The 16,837-nt window shown below is 41.9% G+C and overlaps 1 protein-coding gene across 1 annotated transcript; it reads left to right on the forward strand.

The window, feature by feature from the left end:
- Window positions 1-937: 937 nt before the first annotated feature.
- On the forward strand, window positions 938-16,328 carry PCGF6 (polycomb group ring finger 6; the record flags this gene model as incomplete). The annotated part of the gene is made up of 11 exons (XM_080912083.1): window positions 938-1,306; window positions 2,162-2,261; window positions 2,356-2,452; window positions 3,033-3,088; window positions 3,188-3,247; window positions 4,794-4,902; window positions 7,028-7,055; window positions 7,720-7,737; window positions 9,455-9,553; window positions 13,397-13,483; window positions 16,272-16,328. The coding sequence occupies 11 exons, from the start codon at window positions 938-940 to the stop codon at window positions 16,326-16,328; spliced, it is 1,080 nt and encodes a 359-aa protein (XP_080768209.1).
- Window positions 16,329-16,837: the final 509 nt, after the last annotated feature.

Genomic DNA, 16,837 nt, shown 5'->3' on the forward strand with positions numbered 1-16,837 from the left:
CCTAGACTCTAATATTCTGCCTACTTAAGGGTGAAATTAATACACGGGGCAGCACAGTTAGCTTATGAGGCTATTCTTATCAAAGCCGTCCTCTAACTTTTTTTTCTCATTTCTCAAAAAAAATTTTTTGTTGGCTATTCTAAGTCACATTTTTGTTTGTTTGTTTGTTTTTGGTGTTAGAAATAAACAATGGCCTCACACAGGGTAGGCCACCCTTTCTATACCTTTGAGATATATCTTTGGCCCCAGTCATTTTATTTTTCATGTACATCCACTGCCTTTAATTGGATTTGGTATGGTTCTTATAAATTTCTACAATGACAGTTTTTACTATTATTATTATATTTATTTATTTACGTATCTACGTTTCTATCTATGTATCTACTATTGGTGGGGGGGGCACACATGGGAGTTACAACTTTTGTGAATCGGTTCTCTCGTTCTGTCATGGGTATTAAACTCAGGTCATCACGCTTGGTGGCAAATACCTGTTGAGTCATCTTAGGGTTTTGTTTGGTGAGACAAGGTAGATAGATAGATGCCATTAGCCATGGGAAGAAAACCATAATTAGTCCTCAGAATAAAATCATCATTCCTAACTCAACATCACATGGCATCTAGGGTTCAATGCTCTATGAATAAACTGCTGCAAGTAAAATACTGAAATAACGTTTTAGACTTTCCTGAAAAACTCACTGCAAGCTTCGACCAGAAAAACTGGATGTGCTTTCTTTAAGGCGTGGCCTGCACGCCCCGCCCCCACCTGAGCAGCTCCGCCTCACCTAGGCAGTTCCTAGGTGAACCACATTTCCCAGCGGCCCCTGCGGAGCGCCGGCGCCTGCGCACTGGTACGAAAGGGGGCTCGTGCTCTACTCGCGCGCTAGCCATCCTACTCTCCTCGCCTCGCGCTCAGCTCGCTTGGTGTCTGATACCCGCCATGGAGGAAGCTGAGACAGACGCTACGGAAAACAAGCGCGCCTCCGAGGCCAAGCGAGCCTCAGCCATGCCGCCACCGCCACCACCTCCGCCTCCCATCTCTCCGCCCGCCCTCATCCCGGCGCCCGTGGCCAGTGAGGAGGGCCCGGCGTCCCTGGCCCAGGCGGGCGCTCCCGGTTGCTCTCGCTCTCGGCCCCCGCAGTTGCAGCCGGAGCGCAGCCTGGGCCGCCTGAGAGGCCGCTTCGAGGACTACGATGAGGAGTTAGAAGAGGATGAGGAGATGGAGGAAGAAGAAGAGGAGGAGGAAGAGATGAGCCACTTCTCTCTGCGTCTGGAGTCTGGACGGGCGGACTCCGAGGACGAGGAGGAGGTATCTACGACCCTGCCCGACCTGGCTGCGCCTGAGCGGTCTCTGAGACCGAGCGGGGTGCAGACTTGCGGTTACCGTTGTCGCTGAAGCTCGCGGCACTTGTGTAGACCTCCATCCCCGCCCACCCAGGCGTGGCCTCTCTCCGGCTTGATTTATTTTGTGGAGTCCTTGCAGATCACTTAGGTCACTCTGGTTCCCTCTTCTTTCGTTCTGTAAATAAGTCTTTGCGTGACGAGAAGTCTAAGGCTACCGGACTTCTGACTCTCCAAGTCTGACTTGAGCGTACTCCTTTTCTGCAGAGTGTTGAGAGGTTTTGTTTGTTTTTCCCATTAAAAAAAAGAAAGAAAGAAAGAAAGAAACTAATTGTGAAAAAAGGCATCCGGAGGATGGGGTGTATAGCCCAGTTGATACAGTGTATCCCTGGCCTGCAGGACGCTCAGAGGTCTAGTCTCAGCACTGTCTGTCTACACTGGATGTGGTAGTGGACACTTGTAATACTGTTACTACCAACATTGGTGAGACGGAGACTGCAAGTTCAGGGTCATCCTTGGTAATCTGGGGAGACCAGGCAGATTTAGGGACTTTTTGTAAAACAAAAAAACAGATGCCCTCAACGAGAATTGGGACCACTAGAAACAGTGCTTTCTTTATTATTGGGTATTTTGAAAGGCTGGGGATGCAGTTAAGTTGTGTTGCTTATAATGAAATCTTGAGATTATGGCTTAAGTTGTTTTGAAGTGAGGCTTTGCAGTGTTGGCTTTGGCCTGGGTTTGGACTCCTGGGCTCAGATGTCTGTTTTCTGATTTTGGGAGGGAAAGGGCTTGTATTCTAAAACTGTTGTCATTGCATTCCCAGCGCCTGATCAACCTGGTTGAGCTGACCCCATACATCCTGTGCTCCATTTGCAAAGGCTACTTGATAGACGCGACCACTATTACTGAGTGTCTTCACACCTGTAAGCATGCAGCCCACATTTCTGCACCGTAGTTTCGAAGTTTGAATTGTCTTTATTAAACCATCCTAAAATTAAACACTCTCTCTTCCACTAGTTTGTAAAAGCTGCATTGTGAGACATTTTTACTACAGCAACAGATGTCCAAAGTGCAACATAGTTGTCCACCAGACCCAGCCTCTTTATAATATAAGGTAAGAACATACGCATTTAAAATGTATTCACATCTAAAATACTGAATGCTATCAAAATGAGAAGAAAGGGAACTTCATAAGAAGTGTGTGTACTTACTGTGAACCAGGCATGGTGAGATCTGCCAGAGACTTTAACAGCAAAATTCAGTTTGTAGAACAGGCTGGCTTTAAACTCAGATCCACGTGCCTCTGCTTCCCAAGTCTGGGACTAGAGGAGTAGAGCACAGCACCTAGCTTCAGTATTTTTTAAATGATTTTTATGTGTGCATATGTACCACATGCCTAAAATATACTTCATCTCAGAAAACCATAAGTATTCACTGGGCAGTAGTAGAGCATGCCTTTAATCCCAGCACTGGGGAAGCAGAGGCAGGAAGGTCTCTTTGAATTTGAGGGCAACCTGGTCTAGAGAGGATATTTCCAGGACAGCCAGAGCTACACAGAGAAACCCTGTCTTGAAAAGCCAAAAAACAAACAAAAATAGAGAAAGATGTCTGTTCCTGAGGAAAATAGTGAATTCATTTTGTACCTAAATTTATTTTTTGAATTCTGAGATATTCTCCACCCTTCCTTTTGTTAGGTTGGACCGGCAGTTACAAGACATAGTTTACAAATTAGTGGTCAATCTAGAGGAAAGTAAGTTTCGTTTTATTTCATAGTTGTGAATCCCAAAGTCTCCAACTCTATTAGTTACATTATAAGTGTAATTTAGTCTGTGTTTTATTATTTTTTTAGGAGAAAAAAAGCAAATGCATGACTTCTATAAAGAAAGAGGTTTAGAAATCCCTAAGCCTGGTAAGTTTGCATGAGTTCTGCACTACATTTATAGATTAAAGAACAAAACTGTCATTGAGGTGCTGTCCTCATTCCTGTTCTGTTAAGTGATAAAATAGACCAGGTAGCGGCCACTTAGGGGAGAAGAGGTTAGAGGTTTCCTTAGCTCACTCACTGCTCAGGTTACATCATATTGCAGGGAAATCAGGGCAGTGAGAACCAGGAACTGGAGGGAGCTGGAGCTGTTGGTATCAGTGCACCAGAGAGAAACCAGTTACTGCCTGCCTTCCTACTGCTCACTCTTGGGCTGGGTCTTCCCAGGTAGATTAACATAATAAAAAAAAATTCCTCTGGGGCCAGCTCCCAATCCCTCCTTAAGACTCTTCCCTGGTGAGCCTAGATTTTTGTCAATTGGAATAAAAATGAAAACCATCCCAAGTGCTTTGGGGATACCTGGTTATTTTATTAAAGAAATGTTTTGTAGGGAATGCTTCTGTATGAACTAAGTAAGGATTAAAAGGACTGACTGGGTGTTGTTCAAGCCTGTAATCTCAGCACTCAGGAAACTGAGTCAGGAGGCTTGCTGTGAGTACCAGGCCAGCCTGGGCCACATAGTGAGACACTTTTATTTAAAAAAAAGAAAGTGAGAGTGGGGAAACAGACTCAATCCCTAGATTTTGTGAGTTCTTAGCACTGCCACTTTTTAGGTTAGGTGACTTTAATATCTATAAAATAAGACATTATTAAACAAACACATTTCTTTGAGACATGGTTTCTCTGTGTAGCCTTGGCTGCCCTGGAACTCACTTTAAACCAGGCTGGCCTCAAACTTACTGAGATCCACCTGCCTATGCTTCCCCAGTGCTGGGGTTAAAGGTGTCCATGGCTGCCTTGCCAGCACCAGTACTTTTACTAATGCCGGGCACAAAGTAACGATTAGTAGCAACTAAGTAGGAACTCTGGTAGATGTGGCTTAAATCTTGGTTCTTCTGTTACTTTGTGACCTTAGACAAGTTGTTTAATCTACTAAAGCTCAGTTTCTTATAAAAAGTGTAGATGTAGTATATATGTATAAGGATTAAATGAGTATATGTAATGTGCTAACCTTAGTAACTGTACATGATATTTGTGAAGTGTCCTCTCTTAAGTGCTGTACTGTTTTAATGAGCCATCTGTGGCCCCGATAAATGAGCCATGTTTCTTTACATTTATATTTATCTAGAGAGAGAATCCGAATGTAAGTGTCTGTTCACATTAGTTTGTACTTTCTTATACAGATAGCCACTTGGCAGAACACCCTCACCTCACTCACATGTGTGTCCTAGACAGACTCGGGCTTCACAACAAGCACCTTTGCCAACTGAATGACTTTTTCCACTCTAAATTCATTGATTTTTGACAGATTACCTGATGTTTTTAAGGAAAATGAGACTTGAGCAGGACTTGATAATAATTTAGTTAGTAATTGTAATACTTGTGTGTTACTTGTAATACTTTGATTCCTTAAAGATCTCAACTTGTGAAAATTCTAATCCTACATCAGCTTCTTTGTTTCCATTTCAAGTAGCTGTTCCACAGCCAGTCTCTTCAAGCAAAGGAAGAACCAAGAAAGTCCTAGAGTCAGTGTTTCGTATTCCACCTGAACTTGATATGTCTTTATTACTTGAGTTCATTGGGTGAGTGACCTAAAAAAATTTATCATTTTGAAGCAAGGTTTTACATTGTAGCCTAGGCTAGCCTTGTGTGGTATGCAGTTTGTAAACTACCTTGATGGGCCTCTCATCTTCTTTTGGATCTGGAGAGGTGGCTCAATGGTTAGGAACATTTGCTGTTCTTGCAGAGGACATGTTGGTTCAGTTCCAACCATGTCATATGGTTCGAAATTCAACTGTCAGTAACTCCAGTTTCAGAGTCTGGCGCCATCTTCTAGCTTTCAGGATGCATACACTCGGGCACATGCATTAAATACATTTTATTTGTGTATGTGTGTGTATGTATGAATGTTTTGCTTGCATGTATGTTATAAACATGTACCACATAAATGCCTGATGCCCAAGGAGGTCAGAGAAGGATGTCGGATCCCTTGTAACTAGTTACAGGCATCTATGAGCTGCTATGTGGGTCCTGGGAACTTGGGGTCCTCTGCAAGAGCAACACATACTTTTAACTATTGAACCATTTAATTTTTTTTCTTTAAAGAAAGAAAATTGTCTTTTAGCTTTAAAGTTGTGACTTTTCTTCTTGAGACAGTTTCTTTAGCTCATAATTGCCTGGAATTTTTGGTTTTTCAAGATAGGATATTGTGTGTGTGTGTGTGTGTGTGTGTGTGTAGCCCTGGCTGTCCTGGAACTCTGTAGATCAGGCTAGACTACCTAAGATTAAAGTTATGTGTTACTACAGCTAGGCTTGGAATTTTTTTGTGGTTAGCTCACCTTAAATTCTAGATCCTTATGCCTGAGGGCTTCCCAAATATGCAAGCTTATGCTACCAGGCCTCTATAAACAAACAAATGCAACAATTTTGAAATAATTATAGAATATTTAAGATTGAGAAAATGTTAAATTAACATAGTCACCACTGGTATCCTTAACTCACAGAAGCACACATGACCCTAACATGGAGGAGGACCACTGCATTCAAGGCTAGCCTCTGCTATAGAGCAAGGCCCTGCCTGCTTTTGCTCTCCCATGCCCCCCAATACCATTCCTAATAGAACAAAACCACTATTGTAGCAGAAGCCCCGACTATATAATGGCTTGTTCCCTTCCCTCAGGTGTAATAGCCACTCCCCAAAGCGTCGTTCCCATTCTTCTGTGCAGTTTTTCATATGGTTACTGAAAGGTCAGATGTTCTTGATCTGTTGTAAGGCAGCAAGGCAGGCCCTTTTTTCTTTCTTCTTCTTCTTTTTTGTAGTTTTAAAATTAGGCTGGGCAAGGTGGCACTTAATTTTAGTTCCAAGCCAGCTAGGGCTACTTAGTGAGATCCTGTCTCATAAAATAAATCTACTTCCCCTTCCCCCTAGGAAAAGAAGTATGGAGAGTTTAAAGTGCTGGACTAAACTGCCTTTATCTTACCACTAGGTGGCAGAAGTGACAATTATATTTTTTCCCAAAGATTTTGGTAACCATGTTTTAAAAATAAAAAATGGCCAGGAATAGTAGAGCAGAAGCAGGCAGATAGATCTCTGAGTTTGAGGTCAGCCTGGATTAAATCTGAAGTTCCAGGACAGCCAGACTACTCTAGAGACTTAGTCTCAATCCACCCCTCCAAAAGAGAAAAAGAAAAAACAGGCTGGTGTGGCACAGCTATAAGACCCAGATTCGATTTGATTTGATTCTATTCACTGCATTTCAAGCAAGCCCGAGACACATGAGCTCCAGTGTTTTAAATTGAGCCAGTAGACAGCTCAGCAGGGAAAAGCACTTGCTGCAGCTGCCTGCCTGAGTTAGATCGCAGGAGCTTATGATGGGAGGAGAGAAACTGACTTCTGCAGGTTGTCTTCTGACCTCCACACGAGCAGCATGGGCATTGTAAATAGATGTAAAGTTTGTAGCTGCTCAGGGCGGCACAGGCCTTTTATCCCAGTACTTGGGATAAAAGCAAACGAATCTGTTCTACAGAGTGAATTCCAGGACATGGAGAAAACCTGTCTCCAAAACATACACACAAACCAAACAAAAACCTTTTTCCAAGTTAAATGAATTGGTGCATTTGAAATGTTTTATTGTTTTTCTCTTGTTTTTTGATTAAGCATGTAATTTTAAAGTATTAAGTTTTAATTAGCTTTTCCTTTATTTTTAGTGCTAATGAAGACACAGGACATTTTAAGGTATTTCATTTTTTGTTTACTCTATAATAGAGGGTGTTATAGATATAAATTCTGAATCAGATTAGCAGCCAACTAGAAATTATCTTCAATTAAAATATAAATGTTTGACAAGTAAGTTATTGAGATTCAACAGTAATACTAAATTAGTTTCTCAGGGTAGGAAACATTAAATATGAACCTGCTGCTTACTCAAACAAATAAAGTAAGGAAAATGAGTAATTTACAAAGCCAAATGCCGTGTTAAATGGTAATTTGATTTTTTATATTTTAGTTTTTGGAGATAGGTCTCTGCTGGCCTTGAACTTACATACCCATGGATGACTTTAAATTTCTGATCCTCCTGCCTCTACCATCTAACTGCTAGGGCTTCAAGCATGCACGGCTAGGCTTGATTTTAGTCTGGTAATGTAAAAACATTCTAAGTGTCAGATGTGGTTTAACTTTGTATTCTTACTACTCTGGAGGCTGAAGCAAAGAGGATCAAAAACTCAAGGCCAGCCTGGGCTGTTGTAGTAAGACCCATCTCAGAAGAGTAAAATAAATAAAGTAAAATATCCAAATGTGTTCTGTGTAGTTGGTGCTTAGAGTTTAGTTAGCATGAATTTAAACTTGTATATTTAACATTTTTGGCTGAAGTTAACCTGCCTTAACTTGTCACTTCAAGCCTTCATTGAGATTTGAGGTAAGAACTGCTTTGTTTTATACTTTGTCAGTTGTTGAGATAAATAGCAAGCTGAGACACAAAAGTAAAACCTGTGATGTGTCTGTGACGGACTCTTTTCACTAAGGAAAGGCAGGAATTGTTTTGTTTGTGGTGTCTGTTTCTAGAGTTTTAAGGGAAACCCCGTGGCTGTAGAAGCCCACACACAGGGCTCAGCCCCCACCCCACTGTGGCATTCAAAGAGATGAGTAGCTGCTATGAGGGCTTCCTTGCCTAGCATTCGGGAAGCCCTGGGTTCACAAATGGAGTGTGGTGCATATACCTATTCTAAGAGCCCAGCACTTGTGAGATACGTACCAAGTGCCAGGTAACCCTGGATTACAGATAAAGACCTTCCATGACTCTGTCCTTAGGTCACTGCACAGCTTTTGTGGTGGTGGTGGTTTGTGTTTTTAAGACAGGTTCTGATTCTGTAGCCCAGGCTAACCTGGAATTCATGTATCCTCATCTGGCCTTGAATCCATGGCAGTCTCTGAGTCACTGTGCTTGGCAGCTTTAGGGTTACGTAGAAGAACAGCTGGGGCAGGAGGCAGCAAGGATATAAAGTTAAGTTTGGGCCAGATTGTGGTCTAATCATTACCTTAGTTCTGGCTCTTGAAGGTGGTTCAGAGAAGTTTTGATTGTTTGAGGAGACAGTTCAGTTCTCTTGAGATGATTGTTTCTGGCTAAAGATGCTCTCACAAAGGGGTGATTTGGGGCTCTCCTGTACCTAGAAATCTAAGATGACTCTACTTTTTACTGGAGACCTTTAAATGCCTTTGGTGATTCTGGAGCAGGATATTGTAAAAGATGGCAGCAAGGGGCAAGAGAGGTGGCTCAGCAGTCAAGAGCCCATAGTGTTCTTGCCAAGGATCTAAGTTTGGTCCCCAACTACCTGCACGGTGTTCACAACTGCCTGTAACTCAAGCCACCTGTGACTAGATTTCTTCTCATTTTAAAATTAAAAAAAAACAAACAAACTTTTCTCTCTCCCTCCTCCCTCCTTTCTTCTTTTTTCCTCCCCCTCCTCTCCCCCTCCTTTACCACTCCCTCCTCTCCCTTCCCCTCTCCTTCTTTACCCTCCCCTACCCTCTTTTTTTCTTTTTGGAGATAGGCCCATGGCTTAGGCTGTCCTTAGCTCATAGCAGTTTTCCTGCCTCAGCCTCTAGAGTACTGAGATCACAGGTGTGAGCCACCATGCCTTGCTTAAAAAAATTGTTTCTCACTATGTGACCAGTCTGTCTCAGCTCCTAGACTTTCGTAAACCTCCCACCTCAGTTTCTCAAGAGCAGGAACTGCAGACATGTACGGCCGTGCTGTGGGGATAGCACTTGATCTTCTGTGTTGCTTCTCTCAATTAGCTGGACCGACAAGCAGGCACTACAGTGCTTTGTGCAGGGTGCCAGCCATCAGCTCAGTCCTCCTGCCTCCACCTCTCAAGGGTTAGGATTTCAGGCATGTACCATTATACCGGATGTTTTGTTTTACATGAGCTTTTAAAGTTACTAACAAGCCTTTCTATTGAAAAGTTTGTTAATATGTATCTAAAAGATTTGTTGCAGAATTTCTACTTTTTCTTTGGACTACAAATTGACTTAAATTCACAAAATCATCTTTGCTTTAAGATTTGTTTTAAAGCTTGTACATTTTATGAATAACTACTTTCACATGATCTGAAAAGTTTTATCTGTTTTTGTAGCCATTGGAAAAGAAGTTTGTGCGTGTTTCGGGAGAAGCGACTATTGGGCATGTAGAAAAATTTCTTAGAAGAAAAATGGGTCTTGATCCAGCTTGTCAGGTACGGTACATGTGTATAAGAGGAAAAGTGAGGTTGCGTGATGACCTTTGACAAATCAAGAGAATGGTCTCTAGAGTCATAGATGGGCTTTTTTTTTTTTTTTTATGATGTTGGAGATACTGTGATTGTTAATGGAATGTTGATACATTGTGATTTCCACCTCCAACTTCAATCACATCTGAGTTGCCCTTCATATTAGTTCTTCAGAAGAACAAAACTGATGTAATGAATATATATCATGTATCGAATATATAAAAGGCATTGATTAGAAGGGTTTACAGGCTGTGGTCCAGTGTAGTAATGCCTCCGCAGTAGCATAGGTGAACTTGCCATTGAGATAGGCTGCCACCAGAAGTGACCACCAAGGTTTAGGTTGGTTCTTCTCAACTCAATTAAGAAAATTCTTCACATGTATGCCCAGCTGCCTGGGTTTTCATTGATTCCAGATGTAGTCCAGTTGACAGCCAAGATTAGCCATCAAACAGCCTCTGTTTATCATTGCACTGATGACCATGTCCTGATTTCAGGGAAAACTAGGTCTGTGGGGAATACTAACAGCTTTCTAGGCCTAAACTCCAGATCTTTTGCAATCGGTAGTAGAACTAAAGATTACTAGAAGACATCCATATGCAAGTGTAATATGGAAACGTGAATACTTAGAAAATTTGAAATACTGTGCTGGAGAGGTAGCTCAGTGGTTAAGAGCACTGACTGCTCTTCCAGAGGACCTGAGTTCAATTCCCAGCAACCACATGGTGACTCACAACCATCTGTAATGGGATCTGATGCTCTCCTCTGGTGTGTCTGAAGACAGTGTACTCATATACATAAAATAAATCTTTAAAAAAAAAAGAAAATTGGAAATACTTAACCTAGACCCTATTAGCTTTTTAAGGACTGAAAAAAATGTCTCCTACTTATATAGTATTTTCTTGTTTGTAAATTAGAAAACATCAAACCTTGTGTGTTATTAAAAAATCAAAATAAATCTGGGCAGTGGTGGAGCACCCCTTTATTTCTAGCAGTTAAGAGGCAGAGGCAGTTGGATCTGAGTTAAAGACCAGCCTAGTCTACAGAGCAAGTTCCAGGACAGCCAAGGTTATATAGAGAAACTATGTCTTGAAAAACCAAAATATAAAAAATAAAATGTACTCTAGTTATAGGTCAACTATATATTTCATATATAGTTAAATGAAAATGTACCTTTATACAGCTTTGCTTTTTCATTCATCAGATTTAGCTATTACGCAAAGTTTGATAGAAATTTGTTTCTAAATATACTACATATTGTTGACTAAAGTATACATGTGTTAAAGCAGTGACTGAAATTATGCTGTTGTTAGCACTAATATGTTGTGATATCCTTTTCAACCCAAATTGCCAATTTGTTGCAATATCCTCCAACCCAAATAAACCCATTCAATGAAAACACAACTCCGTACTTGGGAAAACAAGTTGTGCATCTATTTTGGGCAGATTTACCACTATACTCTATTCCCCTCCTAGGAGATCCCTTCTCACATGCCATTAGCTGTCCTCCTGTTGCCGTTTCTCCTGTCCTTCTCCTCCTCTGACTCCTCCTCTTCCCTTTTACTCCCTGACTCCTCCTCTTCCGTTTCCTCTCCTTTTTCCCACCTCCTCTCTGTTCAATCATGTATTGGCTTAACATAAATCTACACTAATATCTATTGGTATCTATGTATGTGTGCCTGCCTGTCACCCACCCACCCACCCACCCACCCATCCATTCATTAACCCACCCATCCATTCATTAACCCACCCATCCATTCATCCATCCATTCCCAGGCCATCCACCCATCCATCCATTCCCAGACCATCATTGAGACATTTTTTACATTTAAAAAAAAAATTTAGAAGAGGAAACCATTATACAACATGGTGACTTGATCATATGCTCTATGCTATGTGATATCCAGGTGGGCTGGTTCTAGTATATCTGTTGCTCCTTTTATGACTAAATTTTGACCAGAGTATACTTTTCTTTTTTTATTTAATTTTTGTTGTTTGGGACAAAGTTTCATGTAGCTCAGGATCTTTTCAAATTTATTGTGGAGCCAAGGCTGACCTTGATCTAGATCCTGCTCTACCTTCTAAGTGCCAGAATTATGGGCGTGCACTGCCGAGCTCGCTGCAGTCCCCTTGAAAAGGTTGGCTTTAAAGACTGGTTTCCCTCCTTGTTTATTCTTGACTTTACTGTTTTTCCCTGTGTGTGTACATGCACACATGCCACAGCACACATCATGGAGATTAGCGGGAAATCTTTGGGAATTGGTTCTCTACCTCCACTGTGGGTTCTGGGGGATCAAACCTAGGTTGTTTACTTATGGGTTTTGGAGATGGAGTTTCTCTGTAGCCTTGGCTGTTCTGGAACTCACAGATATCTGCCTCCCAAGTGCTGTGATTAGAGATTTGCACCACAGTGCTTAGCTTCCAGTCCAATATTGTAGATTACTTTTTGTCTCTTTAAGAGTACTTTGCTACTATGTTTATATGTGGACTATGTGCTTGGTGCCCCCAGAGGTCAAACTTGGGCATTGGATCCCTGGGAAATGGAGTTACAGACACTTGTGAGTTTCTTTGTGGTTTTTTGCTGGGAATTGAACTCCAGTCCTCTATAACAAGTGCTCTGAACAACTAAGCCATTTCTTTAGACCTCCAGTTTGTTGTTCGTATTGATTAAAAATCATCTAAATATCTTATGCAGCATGTGTGGGAATGTTTCGATATGTATCCAAGAACTGGAATTAACAGACAGCTGTGATCTGCCATGTGGGTGCTGGGATTCGAACCCAGGTCTTCTGGTAAAGCAGCCAATGCTTATAACCACAGAGCCATCTCTCTAGCCCCTCCCCCCTTTTGTTTTGAGACAGGGTTTCTCTGTGTAGCCCTGGCTATCATGGAACTTGCTCTGTAGACCACACTGGTCTTGAACTCAGAGATCTGCCTACCTCTGCCTCCCAAGTGTTGGGATCAAAGACATTTGCCACTATGCCCAGCAAAAAAATAAAAATACAAAAAGGACCCCAAATTTTATTTTGTGTATATGGCTGTTCTTGCCATTGTGTGTATCTGAACTACATCTGTGCATTGCCTGCAAAGGTCAGAAGAAGGTGTTGTCTTCCTTAGAGTTGAAGGTTCAGTGTGGATGCTGGGTATCAGACCTTGGTTCTCTGGAAGAGCATCCAGTCCTCCTGAGTACTGGGCCAGTCTCTTTCAGCCTGAGATGCTTTCTAAAAACTAAAGAGACACTGCTCTCTTTGCAGGGCTCAGTACCTGAGTGGGGACTAATGTCATATGCTACCATGAAAAGTTTTCTCAAAAACTTTTCTTTTTTTCTTTTTTAAAAAATGTGTTTATTTTATGTATATGAGTACGCTGTAGCTGTCTTCAGACACACCAGAAGAGGGCATCAGATCCCATTACAGATGGTTGTGAGCCACCATGTGGGTGCTGGGAATTGAACTTGGTCTCTCTGGAAGAGCAGTCAGTGCTCTTAACCACTGAGCCATCTCTCCAGCCCTCAAAAACTTTTCTTGATGTTTTTGTCAGAAGAGTCTGACAAACATGTAGACCTGGATTCCGATCCTCAGCAAAAGCCAGGCCTGGGGGCCACAGATAGGTAGGTAGATTGCCTGAGCTCTCTGGCTATCAAGCCTAAGCAATTAGTGAAGCTCCAGGTCCTATGAAAATGTTAGAAAGTGATAGAGGTTTTTAAAAGTCTACTATAAAATAATTAAATACAATCTTGAAGTATCATGCTAATTTCCTGCTTCATGTGTTGTGAAGCAGGAAAGTGGTCTGACAGCTGACTGTTTTCCATAGGTAGATATCATCTGTGGAGATCACTTACTGGAGCGGTACCAAACCCTACGGGAGATCCGGCGTGCAATAGGTGATGCAGCAATGCAGGTAGGTCCTTGTCTAACCTGTGCCCAACAGTGTGTCAGAAGAGCTGTAGGAATGGCTCAGGGGTTAAGAGTATTGCAGGCTCTTTCCGAGGACTGTCTTAAACAAATATTCATAAACAAGCAAAAACCTTTGGAGTTATTATTCAAGAGTGCTAGTGGAAACAGCTGTACTTGCTTTATAACAGCTGTTTCTGCTGGGTGTGGTGGCTCACATGTATGTCAGTCACACAGGAGGTAGAAGCGGGAAGATCCAGAGTGTAAGGCCATCCTATTTGAGACACTGCCTCAAAAAAAAAAAAAAAAAAAAAGGAGTGCAAACCCATACTCAGTATAGTCTCAAAGACCTGACTGGTTCCCTTGAGATGAATTAATTCATTTGTGGGGTAGAGACCCTTGATCTAATTACCTTCCACTCTGCCCACATCTTCAATACTCTATACTAGGAATGACGTTTTCAGCATTTGAACCTGTGAGGGACAAACCATGGCTAACTGTCATACAGTTAAAAGTTTAGGACTATAATAGAGATATGAATAGAAAACAAATTTAAGTGATGCTTACACATATATTTATAGGATATATAAATATAGATATCTAAATTACATTACAAAGAGTTATTTTACAGCAGGTGCTTGGCATGTTTTCCATGAGTTCTTTATAGCTACTTGTCTAGTAATTAGAAGGTAGTAGTGCCTTCTGAGGATGGTTACTTAGTGCATCCTTAGTCAGAGCACAACCATAAGACCGGACACCAACGTGAGAGACAGAGCCAGGCACAGTGGCTCACACTGGAATTCATAGCTCTTGGGATGTGAGTCAGTATTCAGATTCAGGCTCACCTGGGCACTTAGACCCTGAACCTTGTCTCAAAACAAAATGGGGCCTGTTGGTGTCCACCTTTAACCTCAGCACTCAGAAGGCCGAGGCAGGTCAGCTAGGGCCACATAGTGAGACAACTGGGGAGACAGGGTGGTGGGAAGAGGGAGAGAGAGAGACAGAGACTAAACTGACTAGAGTGGTAGTACATGCTTGCAGTCTGAGGATTTGGGAGGTAGAGACAGGAAGGTAACACTCCAGGTCACCCTCACTACATAGAGGGTTCCAGGCCAGACTAAGCTGCCTTTTTAGGTTTGAGGGTTTTTTGTTTGTTTTTAACTTGGGTGTATTTGAGAAAGAGATTGTGGGTGTGTATGCACAGGTGAGGAAGAGCGTGCCTATATGTGTTTATGTGCTCCTCCTGAGTGTAGGAGGAAAAGAGAATTAGATGCCCTGGAGCTGGAGTTACCAGGTGGTTGGGAGCTGCCATGTGGGTGCTGGGAACCCAACCTGGGTCCTCTGTTAGAGCTGTAAACACTCTTAACTGCCAAGCCAAGTCCCTAGCCCCCAAAAACTCTCTTTAAAACAACACCTTATCTTTAACAAATAAGAAGCAGAAGAGATACTAAAACAACAATCAAAACAAAACAAAAACCCCAAGACTTGGAAACGTAGTATCTGAAATATTTAGTGTAAGGTTGGTTAGCTGGCAGTCTGCAAGGAGGAAGCAAAATATATAAAATGTATTTTTATCAACTAGGTCAGAGTTACAAAGTTTTATTACAATAGTAAGCTGCATATGTGGAATAAACATTTTCTCTCTCTCCTTCAAGACAGGGTTTCTTTGTGTAGTCCTAGGCGTCCTGGCTCTGTAGATGAGACTGGCCTCGAACTCAGAGACCCAGTTTCCCAAGTGCTAGAATGAAAGTTGTGTGCCACTATTGCTCTTGCTCTCTTGTGGCCCTGCTCTCCGCCCTGTTCCTCCTCTTTCCCTTCCTTTCCCCCGTCTCCCTCCACGTGCTCGTACTCCTCTACCCCCCCCCCCCGCCTCAACTACCCTCTCAACTCTCCCATGACTTGAATAAACTGTATTCTGTACTTTAAAAAAAAAAAAGTTGTGTGCCCATCCTCTAGTATTTTGAGAGACTTAATATGTAGTTCTCACTGTCCTCGAAAACTGTAGACCAGGATGGCCTGGAACTCACAGAGACCTGCCTGTCTGCTTCAGCCACTTCCCAAGTGCTGGGATCAAAGGCATGAATCACACCACTCCCAACCCAACATTTTCTCTCTTGAACATATCTGTTGTGATTTATGGAAATTGAGGTGTTTTGTTTTTAGATTCGGTATTCAGTCAGTTTGTTAAATAGTCTGTGGACAAAGAAGTTGCTTTTGGTTATAAATACATGCCCCTAGTTACCTATGATTATATGAGAATCAACGCTTTGGCCTATTTGGGGTGGGCCACCTGTGACTGAGCTGTTCAGGAGGCTGGGACAAAAGAATTGTTTCAGCCCAGAAATTGTTGACCATCTTAAAAAAGGAACTAGGAATCTGGAGAGATGACTCAGAGGTTAGAAGCATGTACTGCCCTTTGAGAGAGTTCAGTTCATAGCACCCATGATAGGCAGTTCATAGCTTCCTGCAGCGCCAGCTTCCAGGGGTGTGGGAACCTTTTCTTCCAAGTCAAGAGAAAAGGAGATGGGGGCATGGTTCTGCGCGCCTGTAATCTCAGAAGTCGTGTGAGGTCAAGGCCAGCCTGAGCCATAGTAAGAGTCTGTCTTAGTAAAAAAGAAAGAAAGGTGTGAGTCTTTGATGGTGTCGATAAAAATGTTATATGTATGCCTTATTTTTTACATTAAAAAATTTCTCATTACTGTTAGATTATGAAAAATAAACCAGTTGTTTGATTATATACTATATATAACTAATTTTCAAAGAACTGTAAAATAGTCTCTTGTTCCCTTTTTCAGGATGGTCTGCTTGTTCTTCATTATGGTCTTGTGGTTTCTCCTTTGAAAATAAGTTGAAGATACAAGAGTATATGAGAAACACAGAAAGGCAGCTTCTGCAAGTCTGCATCACACCAAAGATTCTCACAAAGCATGTAACCACCACTACTTTAAGATGTTAAGAGCTAGCTTCTGTTTTCAGCACCAGAACCCTAGCATTGTGTGTACAACTTGAAACAATAGAATGTATTTGCTACACTAAAGACTGTGTAAAAAACATTCATAACTCAGGGGAAAAAACTGAAAAACACTGAATTTTAAAATTCCTTGTGATTCCAAATATGAGGAAGTTGCTGGTTGCTTCCCATCTATGAGGTAGGTTGGTCCTCTGGGAGCTGAGATTCGGCCCTCCAACTGCACAGGTTGGGTGGGTGTCCTTCAGAATAGTTTTGCTTTGAATTTAAACCTCGGGTGCACTCAGTACCAAAACTACTGGCCACTTACATGTTCCTGTTGTATTCTGAACTTAAAACAAATCTTAATGATACTACTAAAGCACTGTTTCTCAGCTCTGAGACTGTTAGAAA

The sequence above is a fragment of the Micromys minutus genome, assembly GCF_963924665.1.
Source record: "Micromys minutus genome assembly, chromosome: 2".
Lineage (NCBI taxonomy): Eukaryota > Metazoa > Chordata > Mammalia > Rodentia > Muridae > Micromys > Micromys minutus.